At 43.6% G+C, this 26217-nt stretch overlaps 1 protein-coding gene across 1 annotated transcript in view; it reads left to right on the forward strand.

The window, feature by feature from the left end:
* Positions 1 to 26217, forward strand: part of LOC140212359 (GMP reductase 1) — an 89308-nt gene that overhangs the window by 43997 nt on the left and 19094 nt on the right. Inside the window, exons 6-7 of the mRNA XM_072283067.1 lie at positions 6874 to 6980; positions 23726 to 23768. Of these exons, the coding sequence (XP_072139168.1) occupies positions 6874 to 6980; positions 23726 to 23768 (150 nt within the window). The remainder of the gene's footprint in view (positions 1 to 6873; positions 6981 to 23725; positions 23769 to 26217) is intronic.

The raw sequence follows: 26217 nt of genomic DNA on the forward strand, positions 1-26217 counted from the left end.
CTCTATCTATCCACCTCATAATTTTAAATACCTCTATCAAGGCCCCCCTCAACCTTCTACGCTCCAAAGAATAAAGACCTAACTTGTTCAACCTTTCTCTGTAACTTAGGAGATGAAACCCAGGCAACATTTTAGTAAATCTCCTCTGTACTCTCTCAATTTCATTGACACCTTTCCTATAATTCGCTGACCAGAACTGTACACAGTACTCCAAATTTGGCCTCACCAATGCCTTATACAATTTCAACATTACATCCCACCCCCTATACTCAGTGCTTTGATTTATAAAGGCCAGCATACCAAAAGCTTTCTTCACCACCCTATCCACATGAGATTCCACCTTCAGGAAACTATGCACCATTATTCCTAGATCCTTCTGTTCTACTGCATTCCCCAATGCCCTACCATTTACCATGTATGTCCTATTTTGATTAGTCGTACCAAAATGTAGCACCTCACATTTTTCAGCATTAAACTCCATCTGCTATCTTTCAGCCCACTCTTCTAAGTGGTCTAAATCTCTCTGCAAGCTTTGAAAACCTACTTCATTATCCACAACGCCACCTATCTTAGTATCACCTGCATACGTACTAATCCAATTTACCACCCCACCATCCAGATCATTAATATATATGACAAACAACATTGGACCCAGTACAGATCCCTGAGGCACACCGCTACACACTGTCCTCCAATCTGACACACAGTTATCCACCACTACTCTCTGGCGTCTCCCATCCAGCCACTGCTGAGTCCATTTTACTACTTCAATATTAGTGCCTAACGGTTGAACCTTCCTAACTAACCTTCCATGTGGAACCTTGTCAAAGACCTTACTGAAGTCCATATAGACAACAACCACCGCTTTACCCTCATCAACTTTCCTAGTAACCTCATCAACTTTCCTAGTAACCTCATCAAAAAATTCAATAAGATTTGTCAAACATGACCTTCCACGCACAAATCCATGTTTACTGTTTCTAATCAGACTCTGTTTATCCAGATAATTATATATACCATCTCTAAGAATACTTTCCATCAATTTACCCGCCACTGACGTCAAACTCACAGACCAAAAATTGCTAGGTTTACTCTTAGAACCCTTTTTAAACAATGGAACCACATGAGCAAAAGGACAATCGTCCGGCACCATCCCCGTTTCTAATGACATTTGAAATACTTCTGTCAGAGCCCCTGCTATTTTCACACTAACTTCCCTCAAGGTCCTTGGGAATATCTTGTCCGAACCCGGAGACTTATCCACTTTTATATTCCTTAAAAGCGCCAGTACTTCCTCTTCTTTAATCATCATACTTTCCATAACTAACCTACTTGTTTCCATTACCTTACACAATTCAATATCCTTCTCCCTATTGAATACCGAAGAAAAGAAATTGTTCAAAATCTCCCCCATCTCTTTTGGTTCCACACATAGCTGTCCACTCTGATTCTCTAAGGGACTAATTTTATCCCTCACTATCCTTTTGCTATTAATATAACTGTAGAAACCCTTTGGATTTATTTTCACCTTACTTGCCAAAGCAGCCTCGTATCTTCTTTCAGCTTTTCTAATTTCTTTCTTAAGATTCTTTTTACATTCTTTATATTCCTCGAGCACCTCATTAACTCCAAGCTGCCTATATTTATTGTAGATCTCTCTCTTTTTCCAAACCAAGTTTCCAATATCCCTTGAAAATCATGGCTCTCTCAAACTTTCAACCTTTCCTTTCAACCTAACAGGAACATAAAGATCCTGTACCCTCAAAATTTCATCTTTAAATGACCTTCATTTCTCTATTACATCCTTCCCATAAAACAAATTGTCCCAATCCACTCCTTCTAAATCCTTTCACATCTCCTCAAAGTTAGCCTTTCTCCAATCAAAAATCTTAACCCTGGGTCCAGTCCTCCATAATTATATTGAAACTAATGACATTGTGATCACTGGACCCGAAGTGCTCCCCAACACATACCTCCATCACCTGACCTATCTCATTCCCCAACAGGAGATCCAACACTGGCCCTTCTCTATTTGGTACCTCTATGCATTGCTGCAAAAAACTATCTAGCACACATTGGACAAACTCCAAACCATCCAGTCCTTTTACAGAATGGGCTTCCCAATCTATGTGTGGAAAATTAAAATCTCCCACAATCACAACCTTGTACTTACTACAAATATCTGCTATCTCCTTACAAGTTTGCTCCTCCAATTCTCGCTCCCCATTAGATGGTCTATAATACACCCCTATAAGCGGCACTACACCTTTCCCATTCCTCAATTCCACCCAAATAGCCTCCCTAGACGAGTCCACTAATGTATCCTGCCAGAGCACCACTGTTATATTTTCTCTGACAAGCAATGCAACACCTCCCCCTCTTGCCCCTCCTATTCCGTCACATATGAAGCAACGAAATCCTGGAATATTTAGTTGCCAATCACACCCCTCCTGCAGCCATGTTTCACTAATAGCTACAACGTCATATTTCCAGGTATCAATCCATGCTCTAAGCTCACCCACCTTTCTTACAATGGTCCTAGCATTAAAATAGATGCATTTAAGAAACTCTCCACCTCTTACTCTCTGTTTATCCTTAATGGAGCACACAACTTTGTCATCTTTTTCTTCCTTCTCCCCTACATCTTCGGTCTGAGTGCTCCCGATCTCTGTCCCCTGCCTATCCTCCCTCACACACTGTCTACTAGCTTTCTCTATTTGTGAACTAACCTCCTCTCTCCTAGTCTCTTCAATTTGATTCCCACCCCCCAACCTTTCTAGTTTAAAGTCACCTCAGTAGCCTTCGCAAATCTCCCCACCAGGATATTGATCCCCCTAGGATTCAAGTGCAACCTGTCCTTTTTGTACAGGTCACACCTGCCCCAAAAGAGGTCCCAATGATCCAAAAACCTGAATCCCTACCCCCTGCTCCAATCCCTCAGCCACGCATTTATCCTCCACCTCATTGCATTTCTACTGTCACTGTCGCATGGCACAGGCAGTAATCCCGAAATTACTACCTTTGCGGTCCTTTTTCTCAACTCCCTTCCTAACTCCCTATATCCTCCTTTCAGGACCTCTTCCCTTTTCCTACCTACGTCATTGGTACCCATATGTACCACGTCCTCTGGCTCCTCTCCCTCCCATTTCAGGATATCTTGGACGTGGTCAGAAACATCCTGGACCCTGGCACCGGGGAGGCAAGCTACCATCCGGGTCTCCTGACTGTGTCCACAGAATTGCCTATCTGACCCCCTAACTATCGAGTCCCCTATTACTACTGCCCTCCTCTTCCTTTCCCTACCCTTCTGAGCTACAGGGCCAGACTCTGTGCCGGAGGCACGGCCACTGTCGCTTCCCCCGGGTAAGCTGTCCCCCCCAACAGTACTCAAACAGGAGTACTTATTGTCAAAGGGCACAGCCACTGGGGTACTCTCTAGTACCTGACCCTTCCCCTTCCCCCTCCTAACCTTGTCTGCCTCCCATGGCCCCGGTATGACCACCTGCCTGTAACTCCTCTCTATCAACTCCTCACTCTCCCTGACCAGACGAGGGTCATCGAGCTGCAGCTCCAGTTCCCTAACACGGTCCCTTAGGAGCTGCACCTGGGCGCACCTGGTGCAGATGTGGTCGTCCGGGAGGCTGGGAGACTCCAGGACCTCCCACATTCGACACTGGGAACAACAAGCTGCCCTCACACTCATACTTCCCCCTCTTCTCAAATATCAGGAAAAAATGAAAACCAAACCTTCTTCGCCTCACCTGTTTCTGCCTAAGCCCGTTGAGCCAAAGCCCTTAGCCCTCACTCTGCTTCCGGCTCACTCCGCTGCCCGCAAATCAAATACCTTTAGTATTGCTAAGAATTACTTTACCTACCTTGGTATTATAATTACTAAAAATTTTAAGGATCTCTATACATTTTTTTCCCATTAATTGGCTACACCAAACAAATGCTTTCTAAGTGGTCACCTATGACATTAGCATTAATAGGTCGAATTAATGCTATTAAAATAATAGTTTTACTGAAATTTTTATATATATTTCAGGCAGTTCCCTCTTTTGTTTCTAAAAAGTTCTTTGACAGAATAGATTTTATAATTTCATTTTATATTTGGAACAATAAAAATCCTAGATTGAGTAAACCCTTGTTGCAGAAATTAAAGAAAGATGGTGGTATGGCTTTGCCTAACTTTAGAATGTACTATCGGGCAATTAATATTTGATATACAGTATTACTTTTTGGATTCACTATTCAGATATTCACGAATGTCCTTCATGGTTGGATCTGGAGGTAAACTCGGTGAAAGGTTTCTCTTTGGCCTCTTTACTGGGAGTTCCTCTTCCCTTTTTGTATTCTAAGATTAGCACACAAGAATTTAATCCTGTTATTAACCATACATTAAGAATTTGGTTCCAGTTTCGTAGATTTTTTGAGTTTAATAACTTTATTCTTTCTAGTAATATCTATCTCAATTATTTTTTTAAACCATCAATTTTGAATAAGGCCTTTTTAATTTGGAAAACCAAGGGAATAATAACTTTTTCAGATTTGTTTTTAGGGGACTGTTTAATGTCTTTTTATCAGTTAGAGGATAAATATGATTTATCTAATGTACACTTTTTTTACATATTAGTAATTTTTTACGTGGTTTGTTACCAAATTACCCTTCTGCTTATCCACCTAATATGATAGATGTTCTCTTTCAGTTTAAACCATTTCAAAAAGGGTTGATAGCTAATTTATAAACGGTTATTGAGTTTACGAATAATATCTAATGATAAAATTAAACACGCTTGGGACTCGGAACTTCAAGAATCATTTTCAGATAATCAATGGAGTAAAATTTTTCATTCGGTTAACAACTCATCTATTCGTGCCTGTCATTCCTTGATACAGTTCAAGGTAGTGCATTGGGCCCATATGTCAAAGGATAAACTAGCGCGTATTTTCTCCAATATTAATTCTATTTGTGACAGATGTAATACTGAGCTGGCCACTTTAACTCATATGTATTGGTCTTATATAAATCTAGATAACTTTTGGAGAGATGTTTTTAAAACACTATCAGGAGTTTTGGATCTGGATTTACAACCTTATTTGCTTACGGCAATTTTTGGGATGATCCCATCGGAAGCAGGAAATATTCCTGTTTCTGCTCAATGTATGATAGCTTTTTCGACCTTACTGGCTAGGAGAGCCATTTTATTGAAGTGGAAGGATTCTAATCCACCTACGGTCTTTTATTGGCACTCCTCCATTATGTCCTATTTAAGTTAAAGAAAATAAGTTGGACATTTGATACATCCTTTAAATTTGAGCAACTATGGCGACCTTTTATCAGTATTTTCATTTAATTTGATTTATTACTTTTTCAATCTTTTTCGAAGTTTTAGATTTGATCAGAAAGTCTTTTTCTCTTCTTTTTTTTGGTCATATCCTCAAAATGGACTGCCCAGTCCCTTTTTTTTTTGTTTTGTTTCTTCTACTTTTTTAATATAGTGTAGTGTTTTTTTTTCATTTAAAAACCAATGTTTTTTTTTCCTTTCTCCTTTTAAACTGGTAAGAGGAGAACTGTTATTTTCTTTTTTTATTATATATTTTATACTGGTTTAACAATACCTATGATTTTGACAATATCTATTTTAATCTTGGTAACTGATATATATTTGAACTAATTCTCCTCTTGTTTGTATTTTTTTAAATCAATAAAAAGATTAAGAAAGAAAGGTTTATGATTTTGTGTGTGTGTGTTTGTGTATATACGTTTACAAAGTGGGTAATGCTTATGTGGGATGCATCATCTATATAATCTCTGAAGTTGTTAACCAATTGCTAGTACCTACTTGCGTTTGGATTGGAGTAGATATGACCCTATTTCTAAAGCACAGGAAACATTTAAATAGCTTGTTTTTTATGAAGGCTTTTCAGATGCAGTGGCAATCAAGTTTGTCTATCACACAACACAAAAAGAACATTAAACCCCTTATCCACCAGCTTTTATTCAACCCAGAGAAACTATATAAAAATTATCACTTAGGATTTAAACGCGAGATTCTGCACATGCTGGAAATCTTGAGCAACATACAGAAAAATGCTGGAGGAACTCAGCAAGTCATGTGACATCTATGGAGGGGAGTAAATGTATATCCCCTCCACAGGTGCTGTCGGATTTGCTGAGTTCCTCCAGCATTTTCTGTGTCATATATGTTTTAGCTGTAGAGAAGCAGGGAATAGTTACAACACAGAAAGACACTATTTGGTCCTTCTCCAAGCAATCTAGTTAGTACCACTGTTTCATCTCCTCTCCTTGGTCCTGCAGACTTTTTCTCCCCATCTGGGATTGAATCAGCCACTAAAACTCAATTAACAATTTAAAACCAAGCTGCAATCCATGAAGTTGTTCATTGTTCCACCCACCATGAGCAGCTCCAACTCACGAGCACCAACACTTACAAAATGCAAAGCATGCTAAAATACGTACTCTGTGCACTAATCTGTCAAATGTCAATGCGGCTTAGCTAGCAAAATCAAATAGTTGTTAGTTCAAGCCCAACACCTGGAATGAAGTACCTAATTTGGGATGGTACTTCAGTATATCATGAGAGAGGTGTTCTTTAAAGCAAATCATGGTGTTCATTTAACCTCCACTTAACTGTGCAATTTGACTTCCCAAGACCGTTGACCACCATTCAAATCAAAAGAGTGTGGGACTCTTGCACAGTACTCTGGGCAACAATCCTCCCACAACCTTGCTGCCCCCTTTGCCACAAAATCGATGTGGCTAGTGGTTGTAAAATGGTTTGACGTGTCCAGAGACTGCAGTGAGTCGCCATCTAAGTGCATGATTCATTTGCTGTAACTGCCTCTCTCTAGGTTCTGTATGCACGACCCGAATTAAAACAGGAGTTGGCTACCCGCAGCTGAGTGCGGTAATAGAATGTGCTGACTCGGCTCACGGTCTCAAAGGGCATATCATCTCGGTGAGTAACTCTCTCACTCATTTATAAGCAGAATCTCGGGAAGGGTACTGGACAAATTATTCCATAATATAAACAGAACCTTATTCTCTCAAATATTTAGCTTTGAGATGGGGAGAGAATGTGCCCATGATAGTTGCACTTGGTTGCTTTACAAGGAATTTGCTTATTGCTCCTATTCCTGATATCGTCACAGTTTGCCGTGTCTGGAGTGGAAATGGCACGTACGGTATGTTCATCTGGAGAGTGACTGGTATTTAAAGTGCATTATGTTAATAGCCAGATATTAATTAATGAAGATTATACTGGGAGAATATGACATGAATTATGAGAGATTACAATTAAGATGTTCAGATTATATAATGGACTGCAATACGTGTAATATGAAATTACCCTGATCATGTTCTGTGAATGACAGGAGATGCAGTAATACTTGTTTCAAAGTAGTAGAGTTAGCATTTTGAGACTATTATGTAAAACCAATGTTGCAGTCTCAGCTATTCCTGATGTTTAAAGCAGGTTATTGATGAAGCATTATGTGTATTAAAACCTTGTATTGTCAGAGTAGATAGATGGAGAGAGCTGATGTTGAAATCGAACCCACATTTACCACTTCTGCTGGCAGCTCATTCCATACTCTCACCATCCTCTGAGTGAAGAAGTTCCACCTCGTATTCCTCATAAACATTTCACCTTTCATCCTTAACCCATGATCTCTAGTTCTAGTCTCACCCAACCTCAGTGGGAAAAAGCCTGCTTGCATTTTTACCCTAGCTATACACCTCATCATTTTGTATACCTCTGTCAAATCTCCCCCCATTCTCCTACGCTCCAGGGGAAAAAGTCCTAACCTATTCAACCTTTCCCTATAACTCAGGTCCTCAAATCCTGGCAATTTATACATTTTCTCTGTACTCTTTTAATCTTATTAACATATTTCATACAGGTAGATGACCAGAACGGCACACAATATTCCAAATTTGGCGTCATCAAAGTCTTGCACAACTCCAAAATAACATCCTAACTCCTATACTCAGTACTCTGATTTATGAAGGCCAATCTGCCAAAAGCTCTCTCTGACCATGTATACCCATGACACAACTTTCAAAGATTTATGAGTATGTCTTCTGTGTTCTACCACACTCCTCGGTGCCCGGTGTAAATTGGTGGAGCACTGAGGAACAATCTGAAAAGTTAATTGCTTCTCTTTCACCATAGGTTGCCTTGACCCGCTGAGTGTTTCAGGCATCGTCTGTTTCTGACTTGAGTCCAATTGGTCTGTAGTTAACTCGCTCATCTGTATGTCGGCTATCTTCAGATGATTGATGTAACTCTCCACTTTGCAGAATTTTGGAAATTTATAGTCAGAACCTGGATCTTTGCTTTCAGGAAACAGATCATAGAGCATAAGTACAGCAGAGGCCCGTTTCTTAAATGTCCCTATTGTATCTGTTTTCTTAAATGTCTGTATTGTATCTGCTTCTACTACCACCCCTGGTGGGCATTTGAAGCACCCACCATTCTGTGCTTTAAAGAAAAATTCTTACCTCTGACAACACCCCCGCCCCATGCTTTCCTCCAATCTCTTTAAAATTATATCCCCTGGTATAAACCATTTCTGCCCTGGTTTATATATTTTTTAAAAAGTCACTGGCTATCCACTCGATCTATGCCTCTTATCCTCTTGTACGTACCTATCAAGCTGCCTCTCATCCTTCTTCACTCCAAAAAAAAAGCCTGGCACGCTCAATCTATCCTCATGAAACATGCTCTTTAATCCAGGCAGCATCCTGGTCAATCTCCTCTGCACCCTCTTTAAAGCTTCTACATCCTTCCCATAATAAGGTGACCAGAAATGAACACCACATTTCAAGTTTGGTCAACCCAGGGTTTTATGAAGCTGCAGCATAACATCATGGCTTTTGGCCTCAATCCCAATCCCCTGAATAATGAAGATCAACACACCATACACCTTCTTAACAACCCTATCAACTTGCCCGGCAACTTTGGGTTATCTGTGGACGTGGACCCCTAGATCCCTCTGTTCCTCCACACTGCTAAGATTCTGCTATTAACCCCATATTCTGCTTTCAAACTCAGCTTTCCAAAATGAATCACTTCACACTTTTCCGGGTTGAACTCCATCTGGCCTTCTCAGTGTCTTGTCACCTATGAACTTCTACACTATCCACTACTCCAACCTTCATGTCATCTGCAAATTTACTAATCTACCCTTCCACTTCCTTATCCAAGTAATTTATAAAATAGGCAGAAGTATGCATCCCAGAGCAGATCTCTGCAGAATACCGCTGGTCACTGCCTTCTAGGCAGAATACAGCCACCCTCTGCTTTCTGTGGGTAAGCCAATTCTGATTCCTCACAGCCTGGTTTCTCTGGATCCCATGCCTCCTGGCTTTCTACACGACCATGCCACAGGGACCCATATCAAATGCCTTACTATAATCCATATACGCCACATCCACTGCTCTTTCTTTATCAATGTGCTCAAAGAATTCAATCAGGCCCGTGAGTCATGCCCTGCCTCCCTCAAAACCATGCTATACCCAATCAGACTATGCTTTTCCAGATGCTCCTAAATCCTGTCTCTGAGAATCCTCTCCAATAATTTACCTGCCACTGAACCTAAGACTTGCTGTTCTATAATTCCCAAGGTTATCCCTATTCCTTTGAGTAAAGGAATGACATTTGCCAATCTCCAATCATCTGGAACTACTCCTGTAGCCAGTGAGGATGCAAAGGTCATCACCAAACATGCAGCCAACTTTTCCCCTGTTTCCCACAGTAACCTGGGGAATATCCCATCTGGCCCCTGAGAATTATCTATCCTAATAAGAGAGGGCATATAATATAGCAAAAATTAGTGCGAAGCTAGAGGACTGGGGAGCTTTTTGAAAACCAGCAGAAGGCAACTAAAAAATAGAGGAAAAAAAAGAAAAAGGAAGTTAAGCTGGCTAATAATATAAAAGAGGATACCAAGTTTTTTCAGGTAAATAAAGAATAAAAGAGAGGCGAGAGTGGGTATCGAACCATCGGAAAATGATTTCGGTGGTAGCAATGGGGGAGAAAGAAATGGTGGTTGAACTTGGTAAGTATTTTGCGTTAGTCATCACTGTGGAAGACACAAGCAATATTCCAGAAATTCGTGAGTGTAGTTGCTACAGTTCTGTGCAAAGGTCTTAGGCACCTGAGATTTTTTTAAATATATGGTTTCAGATGGTATGGCCTCCACAAGCCCTGATCGTTGGGGCTGTCTGGGAATACCTGGATTCAGAAGTAACTGAGATGGTTAAAGTTTGCAATTGAACTGTGGCAAGTTCTCCAAGATTCTTGGAATAACTACCAGCCAATTTTCTTATAAAACTGCATGACACTGTACCTAAGAGAATTGATGCAGTTTTAAAGGCAAAGGCATTTAGTTTTTTTTGCTGTTTAGACCATAAGACAAAGGAGCAGAAGTTGGCCGTTTGGCCCATCAAGTCTACTCCGCCATTTTATCATGAGCTGATCCATTCTCCCATTTAGTCCCACTCCCCCACCTTCTCACCATAACCTTTGATGCCCTGGCTACTCAGATACCTATCAATCTCTGCCTTAAGTACACCCAATGACTTGCCTCCACTGCCACCCGTGGCAACAAATTCCATAGATTCACCACCCTCTGGCTAAAAAAATTTCTTTGCATCTCTGTTCTGAATGGGCGCCCTTCAATCCTTAAGTCATGCCCTCTTGTACTAGACTCCCCCATCATGGGAAACAACTTTGCCACATCCACTCTGTCCATGTCTTTCAACATTCGAAATGTTTCTATGAGGTCCCCCCTGTTAACTGCTCCTTATAGTAAAATTTTTGATATTTGGAAACTTTTCATTCAAGAGAATATCTGCAGATGCCGGAAATCCAAGCAAAACACAAAATGCTGGAGGAACTCAGCAGGCCAGGCAGTATCTATGGAAAAAAAAGTAAGTCAACATTTTGGGCTGAGACCCTTCGGCAGGACTGGAGAAAAAAAAAGCTAAGGAGTATATTTAAAAGGTGGGAGAGAGAGAAGGAAGAAACATAAGGTGAAAGGTGAAACTGGGAGGGGAGGGGTGAAGGCAAGAGCTGGGAAGTTGATTGGTGAAAGAGACAAGACTGGAGAAGGGGGAAACTAATGAGGACGGAAGGCCATGGAAGAAAGAAAAGGGGGAGGAGCATCAGAGGGTGGTGATGGACAGGCAAGGAGATGAGGTGAGAGGGAAAAGGGGGACGGATATGCTGGAGTCTTGGGGGTGGGGGGGAGACATTACCATAAGTTCGAGAAATTGATGTTCATACCATCAGGTTGGAGGCCACCCAGACAGAATATAAGGTGTTGCTCCTCCAGCCTGAGTGTGGTCTCATTGCGACAGTAGAGGAGACCATGGATTGGCAAGTCGGATTGGGAAGTGGAATTAAAATGGGTGGCCATTGGGAGATCCTGCTTTTTCTCATAGGAGATCGCTTCGCCAATCAGCTACAATCCGTCTGCCAGAAAAAGCGGGATCTCCCAGTGGCCGCCCATTTTAGTTTCATTTCCCATTCCCATTCCGACATGTCAATTCATGGCCTCCTCTACTGTTGCGATGAGGCAACATCGATTTCTTGAACTTCTGGTAATGCCCCCCCCACCATTCCCTTTCTCCCCCCTCACCTTGTCTCCTTGCCTCCCTTTGCTCCTCCCCCTTTCTTCCATGGCCTTCTGCGATTGGAATTCCCCCTCCTCCAGCCCCGTATCTCTTTCACCAATCGACTTCCCAGCTCTTTACTTCACTCCTCCCCCTCACAGTTTCACCTCTCACCTTGTGTTCCTCCCTCCCCTCCCCCTACCTTTTAACTCTGACTCTTCATCTTTTTTGCTTCAGTCGTGCTGAAGGGCCTTTTGGCCTGAAATGTCAACTGTACTCCTTTCCATTGATACTATCTGCCTGCTGAGTTCCTCCAGCATTTTGTGTGTGTTGCTTAACTTTACAAGTTTGTTTTTACACATGCCTTGGACTTTTGGACAGTATTTTATTACCAAGGAGAAGGTGCTTGGGATGCTGAAAGATTTAAAGATAGGTAAGTTACCTGGAGCAGATGGACTACACGCCTGGGTTCTGAAAGAGGTTGCTAAAGAGATTGTGGAGGCATTAGTAGTGATCTTTCAAGAATCACTGGGTTCTGGAATGGTTCCAGAGGACTGGAAAATTGCAAATGTCTCTCCACTCTTTAAGAAGGGAGGGAGACAAAAATAAAGGATATTATAGACCTGTTAGCCTGACTTTAGTGGTTGGCAAGATATTGGAGTCAATTATTAAGGATAAGGTTTCAGAGTATTTGGAGGTACAGGACAAAATAGGCCTAAGTCAGTAGGTTTTCTAGAGGGGAAATCTTGCCTAACAAATCTGTTGGAATTCTTTGAAGAAATAACAGGTGGGATAGACAAAGGAGAGTCTGTTGGTGTTGTTTACTTGGATTTTAAGAAGGACTTTGACAAGATGTTCCACATGAGGATGCTAAACAAAATAAGAGCCCGTGCTATTACGGGAAAGATATTAACGTGGACAGGGAATTGGCTGATTGACAGGAGACAAAGAGGGGGAATCAGGACGGCCTTTTCTGCTTGGCAGCTGGCAGCTAGCGACTAGCGGTGTTGTGCAGGTGGGTGTAGCGGGGCCGGTGTTGGGACCACTTCTTTTCATGTTGTATGTCAATGATTTAGATGATGGAATTGATAGATTTTTTTTTTAAGATTATGAGAACACTCAGTCCTCTTTTATTGTCATTTAGAAATGCATACATGCATTAAGAAATGATACAATGTTCCTCCGGAGTGATATCACAGAAAACAGGACAAACCAAAGACTAACACTGACAGAACCACATAATTATAACATACAGTCACAGCAGTGCAAAACAATACCATAATTTGATAAAGAACAGACCATGGCACGGTAAAAAGAAGTCGCAAGTCCCGATCGACTCCCGAGTCCCCGATAGCAGGCGGCAAAAGGGAGAAACTCCCTGCCATAAACCTCCAAGGCACCGACAACTGCCGATGCCTTGGAAGCAGCCGACCACAGCCGACACCGAGTCCATCCGTCCGAAAACTTCGAGCCTCTGACCAGCCCCTCCGATACAGCCTCCCGAGCGCCATCCTCTGCCGAGCGCCTTTGACCTAGCGCCAGCCGCCGAATCAAGCAAAGCCGAGGATTCGGGGCCTTCTGCTCCGGAGATTCCGGTTACCACACAGTAGCAGCGGCAGCGAAGCGGGCATTTCAGAAGTTTCTCCAGGTGTTCCTCCGTACTCTCATGTCTTTCTCCATCAAATCAGGATTGTGCACGGTCCCCTACTTGACAGATAACAGATATCATTCACTGGAGAGGCTGCGCGCGCTGTGTCGTGTCGCCATCTTCTCCTCATTGATAGTTTTGTAGATAATACAAAGATGGGTGAAGGGGCAGGTTGTGTTGAGGCAGCAGGGAGTCTGCAGACGGACTTGGACAGATTAGGAGAATGGTCAAAGAAGTGTTTGAATAATGTAAGGGAATATATGGTCATGCACTTTGGTAGATGGAATAAAGGCATAGATTATTTTCTGAACAGGGAGAAAATTCAGAAATCAGGTGCAAATCCTCATGCAGGATTCCCTAAAGGATAAGTGGTTAAGTAGGTTAAGTGGGTGGTACAGAAGGAAAATACATTGTTAGCATTCATTTGGGGAGGACGAGAATATAAAAGCAAGGATGCAATTCTGAGTCTTTGTAAGATATTAGTTAAATGGCACTTGGAGTATTTTGGGCAGTTTTGGCCCCCCGGTATTGGGGAGGGTCCAGAAGAGGTTCATGAGAACGATCCTGGGAATGAAAGGGTTAACACATAATAAGGAGTGCTTGATCACTCTGGATCTGTACTGTTGGAGTTCAGAAGAGTGGCGGGGGGGGGTGGCCTTATTGAAGCTAGTGAAGATTGATAGAGTGAGTGTGGCAAAGATGTTCCCGATAGCTGGGGAGTCTAGGACCACAGGGCACTGCCTCGGAGTAGAAGTATGGCCCTTTAGAACAGAGATGAGGAGGAATTTCTTTAGTTAGAAGATGGTGAATCTGTAGAACTTATTTCTTCGTATAGCTCTGGACGCCAGGTCACTGGGTGTATTTAAGGCGGAGGTTGATAGATTCTTGATTAGTCAGGGTGTCAAATGTAATGGTGAGAATTAGAATTTTATTTCTTACGTCCATCTCAGAACACGAGGGAGTAAAAATCTTTGTTGCGTCTTTGTCGCTACGTACAAGTAATAAGGGAGGGAGATGTAGAAGAATATTGCTCAAACGCTAAGATTTTATACATGATTGTTTTGTATTCATGTACATAGATACACAATCAGATCAATGTTTATTGATAAATCTGATGGCCTAGTGAAAGAAGCTGTCCTGGAGCCTGTTGGCCCTGGTCTTAATGCTGTGGTACCATTTGTCGGATGATGGCAGCTGAAACAGTTTGTGGTCGGGGTGGCTGGAGTCCCTGATGATCCTCCGGGCCCTTTTTACACACCTGCTGCTCTAAATGTCCTGAACAGAGGAAAGTTCACATCCACAGATGCACTGGGCTGAGAACACCACTCTCTGCAGTACCCTGGCGCTGGTACAGTTCTTGCACCAATTGGCGACACATCCAGTCAGGATGATCTCAATGGTACCCCTGTAGAAAGTCCTGAGGATCTGGGGACTCCTGACAAACTACTTCAGTTGTCTGTGGTTAAAGAGATGCCGTTGTGCTTTTTCCACCACACAACCGTTATGTACAGTCCAGGTGAGATCCTCAGACAAGGCAGGAGAATGGGGTAATAAATCAGTCTTGGTGGAATGGTGGAGCAGACTCAATGGACCGGGTGACCTGTGTCATATATTCTAATATAAGTTCCTGCATATCCTCTCCCTTAACAGATGTGTTGTAGCACATCAACCTGCTTTACCCTGTCCTCAGAAACATCAAGGTCCCTCTCACAGGTGAATACTGAAGCAAAGTGTTCACTCAGACCCTCCTCTCCCACCTGCAACTCCAGGCACACAATTCCGTGTACACTCAGTCTCCACTAGTTCTTAGTCCCAGGTCCTGAGCCATGCTCTAAGTTCATCACCCTCGCTCCTGATACTTTGTCACTAAATTAGATATGCAACACACATCAAAGTTGCTGGTGAACGCAGCAGGCCAGGCAGCATCTCTAGGAAGAAGTACAGTCGACGTTTCAGGCCGAGACCCTTCGTCAGGACTAACTGAAGGAAGAGTGAGTAAGGGATTTGAAAGTTGGAGGGGGAGGGGGAGATCCAAAATGATAGGAGAAGACAGGAGGGGGAGGGATGGAGCCAAGAGCTGGACAGGTGATTGGCAAAAGGGGATACGAGAGGATCATGGGACAGGAAGTCCGGGAAGAAAGACGGGGGTGGGGGGGACCCAGAGGATGGGCAAGAGGTATATTCAGAGGGACAGAGGGAGAAAAAGGAGAGTGAGAGAAAGAATGTGTGCATAAAAATAAGTAACAGATGGGGTACGAGGGGGAGGTGGGGCCTAGCGGAAGTTAGAGAAGTCAATGTTCATGCCATCAGGTTGGAGGCTACCCAGATGGAATATAAGGTGTTGTTCCTCCAACCTGAGTGTGGCTTCATCTTTACAGTAGCGGAGGCCGTGGATAGACATGTCAGAATGGGAATGGGATGTGGAATTAAAATGTGTGGCCACTGGGAGATCCTGCTTTCTCTGGCGGACAGAGCGCAGATGTTCAGCAAAGCAGTCTCCCAGTCTGCGTCGGGTCTCGCCAATATATAAAAGGCCACATCGCGAGCACCGGACGCAGTATATCACCCCAGTCGACTCACAGGTGAAGTGTTGCCTCACCTGGAAGGACTGTTTGGGGCCCTGAATGGTGGTAAGGGAGGAAGTGTAAGGGCATGTGTAGCACTGGTTCCGCTTACACGGATAAGTGCCAGGAGGGAGATCAGTGGGGAGGGATGGGGGGGACGAATGGACAAGGGAGTTGTGTAGGGAGCGATCCCTGCGGAATGCAGGGGGGGGGAGGGAAAGATGTGCTTAGTGGTGGGATCCCGTTGGAGGTGGCGGAAGTTACGGAGAATAATATGTTGGACCCGGAGGCTGGTGGGGTGGTAGGTGAGGACCAGGGGAACCCTATTCCTAGTGGGGTGGCCCTTTCTAGAAAGGGGAGGGACCCTTATGGGTCCTAGCTATGCCTGCTTTTTTGTTGGGCACCCATATGGGTCCTAGCTATGCCTGCCTTTTTGTTGGGTTTGTGGAACAATCTATGTTCCATGCCTATTCTGGTATCTGTCCCCCACTTTTCCTTCGCTACATCGACGACTGCATTGGCGCTGCTTCCTGCACGCATGCAGAACTCGTTGACTTTATTAACTTTGCCTCCAACTTTCACCCTGCCCTCAAGTTTACCTGGTCCATTTCCGACACCTCCCTCCCCTTTCTAGATCTTTCTGTCTCTGTCTCTGGAGACAGCTTATCCACTGATGTCTACTATAAGCCTACTGACTCTCCCAGCTATCTGGACTATTCCCCTTCTCACCCTGTCTCTTGCAAAAACGCCATCCCCTTCTCGCAATTCCTCCGTCTCTGCCGCATCTGCTCTCAGGATGAGGCTTTTCATTCTAGGACGAGGGAGATGTCTTCATTTTTTAAAGAAAGGGGCTTCCCTTCCTCCACTATCAACTCTGCTCTTAAACGCATCTCCCCCATTTCACGTACATCTGCTCTCACTCCATCCTCCCGCCACCCCACTAGGAATAGGGTTCCCCTGGTCCTCACCTACCACCCCACCAGCCTCCGGGTCCAACATATTATTCTCCGTAACTTCCGCCACCTCCAACGGGATCCCACCACTAAGCACATCTTTCCCTCCCCCCCCCTGCATTCCGCAGGGATCGCTCCCTACACAACTCCCTTGTCCATTCGTCCCCCCCATCCCTCCCCACTGATCTCCCTCCTGGCACTTATCCGTGTAAGCGGAACCAGTGCTACACATGCCCTTACACTTCCTCCCTTACCACCATTCAGGGCCCCAAACAGTCCTTCCAGGTGAGGCAACACTTCACCTGTGAGTCGACTGGGGTGATATACTGCGTCCGGTGCTCGCGATGTGGCCTTTTATATATTGGCGAGACCCGACGCAGACTGGGAGACTGCTTTGCTGAACATCTGCGCTCTGTCCGCCAGAGAAAGCAGGATCTCCCAGTGGCCACACATTTTAATTCCACATCCCATTCCCATTCTGACATGTCTATCCACGGCCTCCGCTACTGTAAAGATGAAGCCACACTCAGGTTGGAGGAACAACACCTTATATTCCATCTGGGTAGCCTCCAACCTGATGGCATGAACATCGACTTCTCTAACTTCCGCTAGGCCCCACCTCCCCCTCGTACCCCATCTGTTACTTATTTTTATGCACACATTCTTTCTCTCACTCTCCTTTTTCTCCCTCTGTCCCTCTGAATATACCTCTTGCCCATCCTCTGGGTTCCCCCCCCCCCCCGTCTTTCTTCCCGGACCTCCTGTCCCATGATCCTCTCGTATCCCCTTTTGCCAATCACCTGTCCAGCTCTTGGCTCCATCCCTCCTCCTCCTGTCTTCTCCTATTATTTTGGATCTCCCCCTCCCCCTCCAACTTTCAAATCACTTAATCACCCTTCCTTCAGTTAGTCCTGACGAAGGGTCTCAGCCTGAAACGTCGACTGCACCTCTTCCTAGAGATGCTGCCTAGCCTGCTGCGTTCACCAGCAACTTTGATGTGTGTTGCTTGAATTTCCAGCATCTGCAGAATTCCTGTTGTTTGAAATTAGATATGCTTCAGCCAGATGTGTCCAAATCAGGTCCTGATGAAGGGTCTCAGCCCGAAGTGTTGACTGTTGACTCGCTGCCTGACCTGCTGAGTTTCTCCAGCATTTTGTATGTATTGTTCATCCAATCCCACCTGCTGCAATTTTTCCCTATCAACTGCCTATCCTTCCTCACACTCTCACTTCACACTTGTATACCAACTGCCCAACCTCTGTTTCATACACTTGCAAACTAGTTTATACCCTCCTCAACAACTCTAGCAAATCTGCCCTCAAAGCTACTGCCTGTCCTCAAGTTCAGGCGTAACATGTCATATTTGTACCGGTTATACCTTACCTAGAAGAGATCCAAATGACCCAGAAAGCTGAAAACCTGCCCCCTGCACCAATTCCTCAGCCACGCATTCATCTGCCAAATCATCCTATTCTTATCCTCACTAGTGCATGGCACAGGCAGCAATCCAGAGATTACTACCTTTGAGGTCCTGCTTTTCAGCTTCCTACCTAGTTCCCTATGTTCTCCCTTCAGGACCCCATCCCTTTTCCAAGCCATGTTGTCGGTACAAATAGAGATTACTACCTTTGAGGTCCTGCTTTTCATGTTGTTGGTACAAATAGGTAGCACAACTTCCAGCTGCTCACGCTTTCCTCCCCACTTTTTAGAATGCTGTGGATCTGATCTGAGACATCCCTGACGCTGGCACCTGGGAGGCAACATACCATCTGAGTGTCTCTTTCACGTCCCAGAATCTCCTGTCTGCCTTCCTAACTACTGAATCTCCTATCACCATTGCAATTCTCTTCTCCCAACTTCCCTTCTGAACCTCAGAGCCAAACTCAGTGCCAGAGACCTGGTCACTGCAGCTTTGTCCCGGTAGAACATCTAGCCCCCAACTGGTATCCAAAGTGGTATCTGTTACTGAGGAGAACTGCCACAGGAGTACTCTACACTGTCTACCTATTCCCTTTCCCTCTCCTGACACTCACCCAACTACCTGCTTCCTGCAACTTGAAGGTGGCTACCTCCTTGTAGCTCTCATCTATATAGTCTTTCTCCCGATGAGCTGAAAGTCATCCAGCAGCAGCCCCAGTTACCTAAAACAGTCCGTAAGGAGCTGCAGCTAGATGCAATTCACACAGATGTACATATCAGTAAGTCTGGGGGTCTTCCAGAATTCTCACATCTGACGTGAAGAACAGACCCTGGACCCATTCTCACTACATTAGCAAGGCACTAATAGACAAGAAAGAAAGAAAGGTACCTTAGCCTCTGTCTCTTCTCGCCAACGCCTCCACTTCCCCCAATAGCAGTGGCCCACATACACAAAGGCTGCTCAGTTTAAACCTAGCTTTTCAGGGTTCGTGTCCACTTGGCTAAGCAGATGGTGTAGGAGGGAGGGCTTCAGAGTTCTGGATCATTGGGCACTCTTGCAGGGAAAGTGGGACCTGTATGGGTGGGAGGGGAACCAATATCCTTGCAGGAAGGTTTGTCATTTCTGCTCCAGGGAGTTTAAAACTAGAGTTGCATGGGGATGGAAACTAGAATGGTTGCGGGGTAAAATATTATTAAGCCTTCATACAAAGACAGGAATTGAAAGGTTGAGCGTAGTGGGAGTACTATTCTGAGTTGTGTCTATTTCAATGTAAGGAGTATTGTAGGTAATGCTGTTGAAGTAACTGTCATTGCCAATAATAAAGTAAAATAACCAGGCACAGAACACACACACACACTCTTAGGATTCAACCATTACTTTTATTTTACTTGTGCACAAGGAGAACAGCATGGCCCATCACCCTCACTGTTCTGAAGTCTGAACAGAAAACTGCTATTTTTATACAGAGTTGGCTTATCAGTTACAGATATTGATTGTTGTAAATGGGATATGTTTGAATTCCTTACTTGCAAGATCAGTCGCCATTCAAATGGAAATATTAAAGTCAATCGAAACTTCAAGTAGACAGGCACTGATATTTTGAAGTTAATAAAGTATATTTCACATAATTCCATTACCCCGTCTGTCTCTGGCATTCCACATTGTGTAAAGAGACGTTTTTGGAAGACCTTTCTGGAAAAGTCTCACTACTGCAGTCTTACTCATCTGACTTGAGTTCACACTGCCTTAGTCACCATGTGTGGTATAAACTGAGGTTCTCCGCCAGTCTCACTTAACTACAACTGCTCAAGGATATCCTTGCCCTTACCATGACTTCCATACTCCCTCCTCTTTGTCCTGTAGAGCGATTGTGGGCAGGCGGGAGGGGTGTGTGTGTGTATGTGTGTATATGTATAATATGTGTATATTTGTGTGTGTGTGTGTGTGTGTGTGTGTGTATATATATATATGTATGTATGTATATATATATATATATATATGTATGTATATATATCATCCACATATACACACATACATGCACGTATACACATATGCACATATGGGTGTACTATATGTGTGTTATGTAGGCCAGAGAACATCAACCCCTCCATGGCTTTGGTTAAGGCCAAAGATCCCACTTGTTCTGAGTATAGGCCTGGTGGCCAGTCATCCAGTAGGTTCCGCTAACGGGGTTTTAGAGTCACCAGTGCTATAGGCGTTGCACATACCGTTACCCAAGTCTAGTCTGGAGCCTTCCTGGCTGCAGTAACATACTTCACCCCATCCCCATTCTTACCCCTACCATCCCATTTCCATGTTTGTTGGGTCAAAGAACCGTAAAACCTAATTACACTTAGAATTGTGTTACCTAAACAACTATGCTGTGAAAACAAAAGTTACCAGTCACAATATTGCTCGGAGGCTGAGGAGCAGCATAGCAAGTCTCACACAAGTACAAAAGGTTCATTTATTATCCAAGTATACAACTCCGAAATCCTTCAATTCTCTAGGTAGCCATGAAACTACCAAGAAAGGCAGCACGATCACCAGTCCCCAAATCTGTCCTTCCGCACAAAAACCGAGCAAAACAAATCAGGCACATGCACAAAAAAAGCAAACAAACTGGATCAGGTTCGTCAACGCTCCAAAAAAAAATACAACAAGAAGAGCGAGTGAATAAAACAATATAAAAACTGTAAAACTGAAAAAAAAGTCTTTCGTCTTGGGCGACACTCCAGGCACGGCGGCAAGCTCTCCCCTCTCCGGTACAGAGCAAGCAGCTGGCGCTCGCCATCTGTACCCGTTCCAATGCCTCAATCTCCCTCGTCGCTTTAATCGGCGGACAATGGAGCTATAATCGGCAAAAGTGAAGGGTGAGCAGCCTAGGGTTTAGGAGTGATCAGCTCCCTGGACCAAATTCCTTTCTCCCATATTATGAAGCCAAAGGTTAAGCATCTCAGTGGAACCTCTAAGCAACTGTTTTCACCAATAATAAAATAAAATAATAGGGCCCAGAACACATGGATGCTTAACGACTCAAACATTCTTCTTATTTTACTGGCACTCACCCACACTGTTCTGGTCTGAACAGAAAACTATTTTTATACAGAATTAGCTGATCAGTTACAGGTATTGATTATTGTAAATTGTGTATGTTTGAATAACAAGATCAATCACCATTCACAATAGAGGTGTTAAAAATCCATCGAAATTTCAGGTAAACTTCCAGCATTTTGAAGTGAGTGAAGACAATAGAGCCATAGTTGGTGGGTATGTTTCACGCCTTTCTGGTGTTTTGTCTGTTTTTGCCACTCCCCTACTTAAAGGGGTGCTATGTTTTAGAAAGTCCTTTCTGGGAAAAGGCTCACTACAGAGGCTTCGCTTGTCTGCCTTGAGCACACAATGCTGAAGTCAACCCAGCCTTTCTCACCTGGAACAGAATCATCACCGGCAGTCTCACTTCATTACAAGTGCCGCAGGCTATCCTTACCCTATCGTCACTTTCAGAAGGCGGTTGAGCTTATTATGGATCAGCATGTGTAATTATGACTCATAGCCTTTCATCAGACTTGATTACAGGAGGGCTAGGACTCTCAGCTCAATGTTCTGGGGTTCCATTGTTTTATGCATGATGAGTGGGAGGAAATATCAGAATCAGCTTTATTATCACCGGCATGTGTCATGAAATTTGATAACTTAGCAGCAGCAGTTCAATGCAATACAAATATAGAAAAATAATTAGTAAATCAATTAAAGTATACATATATTGAATAGATTAAAAATTGTGCAAAAACAAATAATATATATTTTAAAAAGCAAAGTAGTGTTCACGGGTTCAATGTCCATTTAGGAATCGGATGGCAGAGGGGAAGAAGCTGTTCCTGAATCACTGAGTGTGTGCCTTCAGGCTTCTGTACCTCCTCCCTGATGGTAACAGTGAGAAAAGGGCGTGCTCTGGGTGCTGCGGATCCTTAATAATGGACGCTGCCTTTCTGAGACACTGCTCCTTGAAGATGTCCTGGGTACTTTGTAGGCTAGTACCCAAGATGGAGCCGACTAAATTTACAACCCTCTGCAGCAGCTTTCGGTCCTGTGCAGTAGCCCCCCCACCCCCATACCAGACAGTGATGCAGCCTGTCAGAATGCTCTCCACAGTACATCTATAGAAGTTTTTGAGTGTATTTGTTGACGTACCAAATCTCTTCAAACTCCATTAGGTACAGTATTGGGATCAGAGAGGAGTGGTGGCATTACTGGTCAGGGCAAATGATGTCAGTTTAATGCTGAATGGAGAGTTTGTTTACTATATGGGTGGAAGTGAGGAATTAGAAAGGGACAATCATGGAGTGGGATTATATTACAGGCCACCTGATAATCAACACCGTTTAAAGGAGTAAATTTTTAGAGAGATCACAGACTGTTGCAAGAAACACAAGGTTGAGATAGGGGATTTTAACTTTCCACATGTAGACTGGGACCCTGCTGTGGAAGGGCTGGATGGGATATAGTTTGTCAAATGTGTTCAGGAAAGTTTTCTTAATCAAACTATAGAGGTCCAAACTAAAGCCAGTGTGATACTGGACTTCCCATTGGGGAACAAGACAAGGAAGGGGAGAGAAATCTGCATAGGGGGATCTCTTTGGATCTAGTGATCATAATTCCATTAGTTTCAAGATAATTATGGAGAAGGATAGGTCTGGCCCTCAGATTGTTTCTAAATTGGAGGAAAAACAAATTCTGATGGCATCAGAAAGGATCTGGTAAGTGTGGATTGAAACAAGTTGCCTTTCTTTTGGCAAAGGCGTGCTTAGTAAGTGGGTGGCCTTCAACACACAGGGTTTGTATGTTCCTGTCAGAACAAAAGGGAAACTCAACAGCTTGGGCAACATTGGTTTTCAAGAGCGATTGAGGCCCTGGTTGAGGAGGAGGAAGTGCATAGCAGATACAGGCAATGAAGAACAAATGAGGCACTTGAGTATAAGAAATGTAAAGAGGACTAAAAGAAGGCATGAGATTGCTTTAGCAGACAAGGTGAAGGAGAATCTCAAAGGCTTCTACAGATATCTTAACAGCAAAAGGATAGCAATGGACAAAATTGGCCCTCTTAAAGACCAGCATCATCATCTATGCATGGAGCCAAAAGAAATGGGGGAGATCTTAAATGGATTTTTTGCCTCTGTCTTTACTGGGGAAATGGACATTGAGTGAGGAAAAGCTGCAATGAGGCCACAGACCATATACTGATTACAGAGGAGGTGGTGCCTCAGGGCTTGACAAAGTGTTCCCTTCAACTTTGTGGGAGGTTAGTGCAGGTGAAATTTATAACATGCTTAGCCACAGGTGAGATGCCAGAGCATTGGAGGATAGCTGATGTTGTTCTGTGTCCTTTGGTCCTAGACTCCCCCATACTGGAAACATCCTGTCCACGTCCACTCTCTGCAATGTTGATGGCAATCTAATGCTTTTCATTGCTAATTATGTTCTTCCTTTCCTTTGAAGGATGGTGGCTGCTGTTGCCCAGGTGATGTTGCCAAAGCCTTTGGTAAGTTTTTGAATTCAATATTTCTATCTCTCACACACTCACAAACAAAAATGAAGACAACACAGAAAAATCTAACTGATAACATTGAATTCTCAGTGGGTTAATTAATATTATTAATACTGGGAAACAGATTATAATTTAGAATGACGTAGCTTTTAACACTACAGAGAAAGGCCATTCTTCCCACTGCGATCATGTCCGGTGTATCCTCATACAAGCCATCTCTGTCATGTGACTCTTCCCAGGCATTTTTAAAAATCCTTTCTCCCTCATCTACCTACCTAGCCAGGAGGTCCCAACCTTACTTATGCCATGGACCCCTACCATTAACTAAGGCCTGTATCTATCTGTCTTCACTTTAAGCAATTCAGTATTGTAACAGGTTCCAAGCTCCCACCATTCTAACCTCCACTCCCAATGTGCCTCTGCAATCAGCTATTGGCCCTTAAACACAAGGCACTCCTGCTTCCATCTAACTCTGTGGACTTTACACAAGTTGTCATGAACATCGGATAGCTTGTGTGTCTTGAGAATGGACATCGTTTATTTTTCTTTGAAGATGTTAAGAAGAATAAAAGAATGTGTGCACTTTTATACATTTCTGGTGAAAGAGTGAGGAGTAGGGAGCACTCCCCCTTGAATGTGATTAAAGCTCAGTGTTCCATGCCCACACTAAACATGTTTCACCGCATTACTTTCCAACAGATATTTAAATTTCATCATAGTGATCCACTGCTATAGTCCTTTCAGGATTTTAAGATGCTGTAAAACCTTATTCCAAATTAAATATACTGCATTATAAAGGAACCCATGACATTGCATGGCCTCTGGTGCAGTTGCCTCGGCTGACAGGGTTTCAAGATTAGTATGAACATCTATTTCTCTTGAACCAGAACAAGCGTTCTGGTGGCTAAGCTGTTCCTAGAACCTTCTGTTGGAATTAGTAACTTCACAGTGAGAATGATGGATGAAGTTTGTAGCCTATTCTGATGGAGCAGGTTTGGGAAAGATTCTAAACATAATGGTAATTAGCTGTTAAGAGAAATTTAAACCATAAAGGCTACACACAAAATGGTGAAGCTAATGGACTTGAATAAAGAAAAAGTACATTGTTCTGATTAGTCCATTGTGTTTAAAATAGGGCAGCCCAGATGAAAAAAATGAAAATGAGCAAAAATAAATTTGAAAAATTAACACTCTGAAATAATGCAACAGGAGGAGATCCTGAAAAGAGTATAGGGAGTTAGGTGCAAAGTTGAAGGACAGGACCTCCAGAGTTGCAATCTCAGGATTGCTACCCGTGCCACGTGCTAGTGAAGCTAGAAATAGTAAGATAATGCAGATAAATATGTGGCTAAGGAGATGGTGCAGGAGGGAGGGCTTCATGTTTCTAGACAATTGGGCCTTGTTCCAGGGAAGGTGGGACCTGTTCTGACGGGATGGTTTGCACCTGAACTGGAGGAGGGCTAACATCCTTGTGGGTAGGTTTGCTAGTTCTGCTCAGGGGTGTTTAAACTAGATTTGCAGGAGGAGGGGAACCAGAGTGTTAGAGGAGGATAAAGGTCATGCGAAGACTGCATGTACAGACAGTAATCAAAGGTTTGTATGTGATAGAAATGTTCTCAGGTGCATCTATTTCAATGCAAGTGGTGTTGTAGGTAAGGCAGATGAGTTTAGGGCGTGGATTGACACGTGGGATTATGACATTATTGCCATTAGTGAGACTTGGTTGCGGGGGGGGGGGGCAGGACTGGCAGCTTAATGTTCTGGGGTTCCGTTGTTTCAGACGTGACAGAGGGGGAGGGATGAAAGGGGGAGGAGTGGCATTACTAGTCAGGGAAAATATCACAGCTGTGCGTAGACAGGACAGCCCGGAGGGCTTGTCTACAGAGGCCATATGGGTGGAGCAGAGGAACGGGAAAGGTTGTATTATAGACTGCCCAATAGTCAGAGAGAATTGGAGGAGCAACTCTGTAGAGAGATAGCAGACCGATGTAAGAAACAGAAAGTTGTAATAGTAGAGGATTTTAACTTTCCACATATTGACTGGGACTCCCACACTGTGAAGGGGTTAGATGGCGTGGAGTTTGTCAAATGTGTTCAGGAAAGTTTTCTAAATCAATATATAGAGGTACCAACAAGAGAGGATGCAATACTTGCTCTGTTAGGGAACCAGACAGGTCAGGTGACAGAAATATGTGTAGGTGAATGGGTCCAGTGACTATAATGTCATTAGTTTCATATATATGGATAAGGATAGGTCTGGCCCTTGAGTTCAGGTTCTAAATTGGAGAAGGGCCAATTTTGAGGAAATGAGAAAGGATCTAGGAAGAGTGGATCAGGATAATAAAAACACAAACAACAGGAATTCTGCAGATGCTAGAAATTCAAGCAACACACATCAAAGTTGCTGGTGAATGCAGCAGGCCAGGCAGCATCTCTAGGAAGA

The sequence above is a fragment of the Mobula birostris genome, chromosome 19 (genome assembly GCF_030028105.1).
Source record: "Mobula birostris isolate sMobBir1 chromosome 19, sMobBir1.hap1, whole genome shotgun sequence".
Lineage (NCBI taxonomy): Eukaryota > Metazoa > Chordata > Chondrichthyes > Myliobatiformes > Myliobatidae > Mobula > Mobula birostris.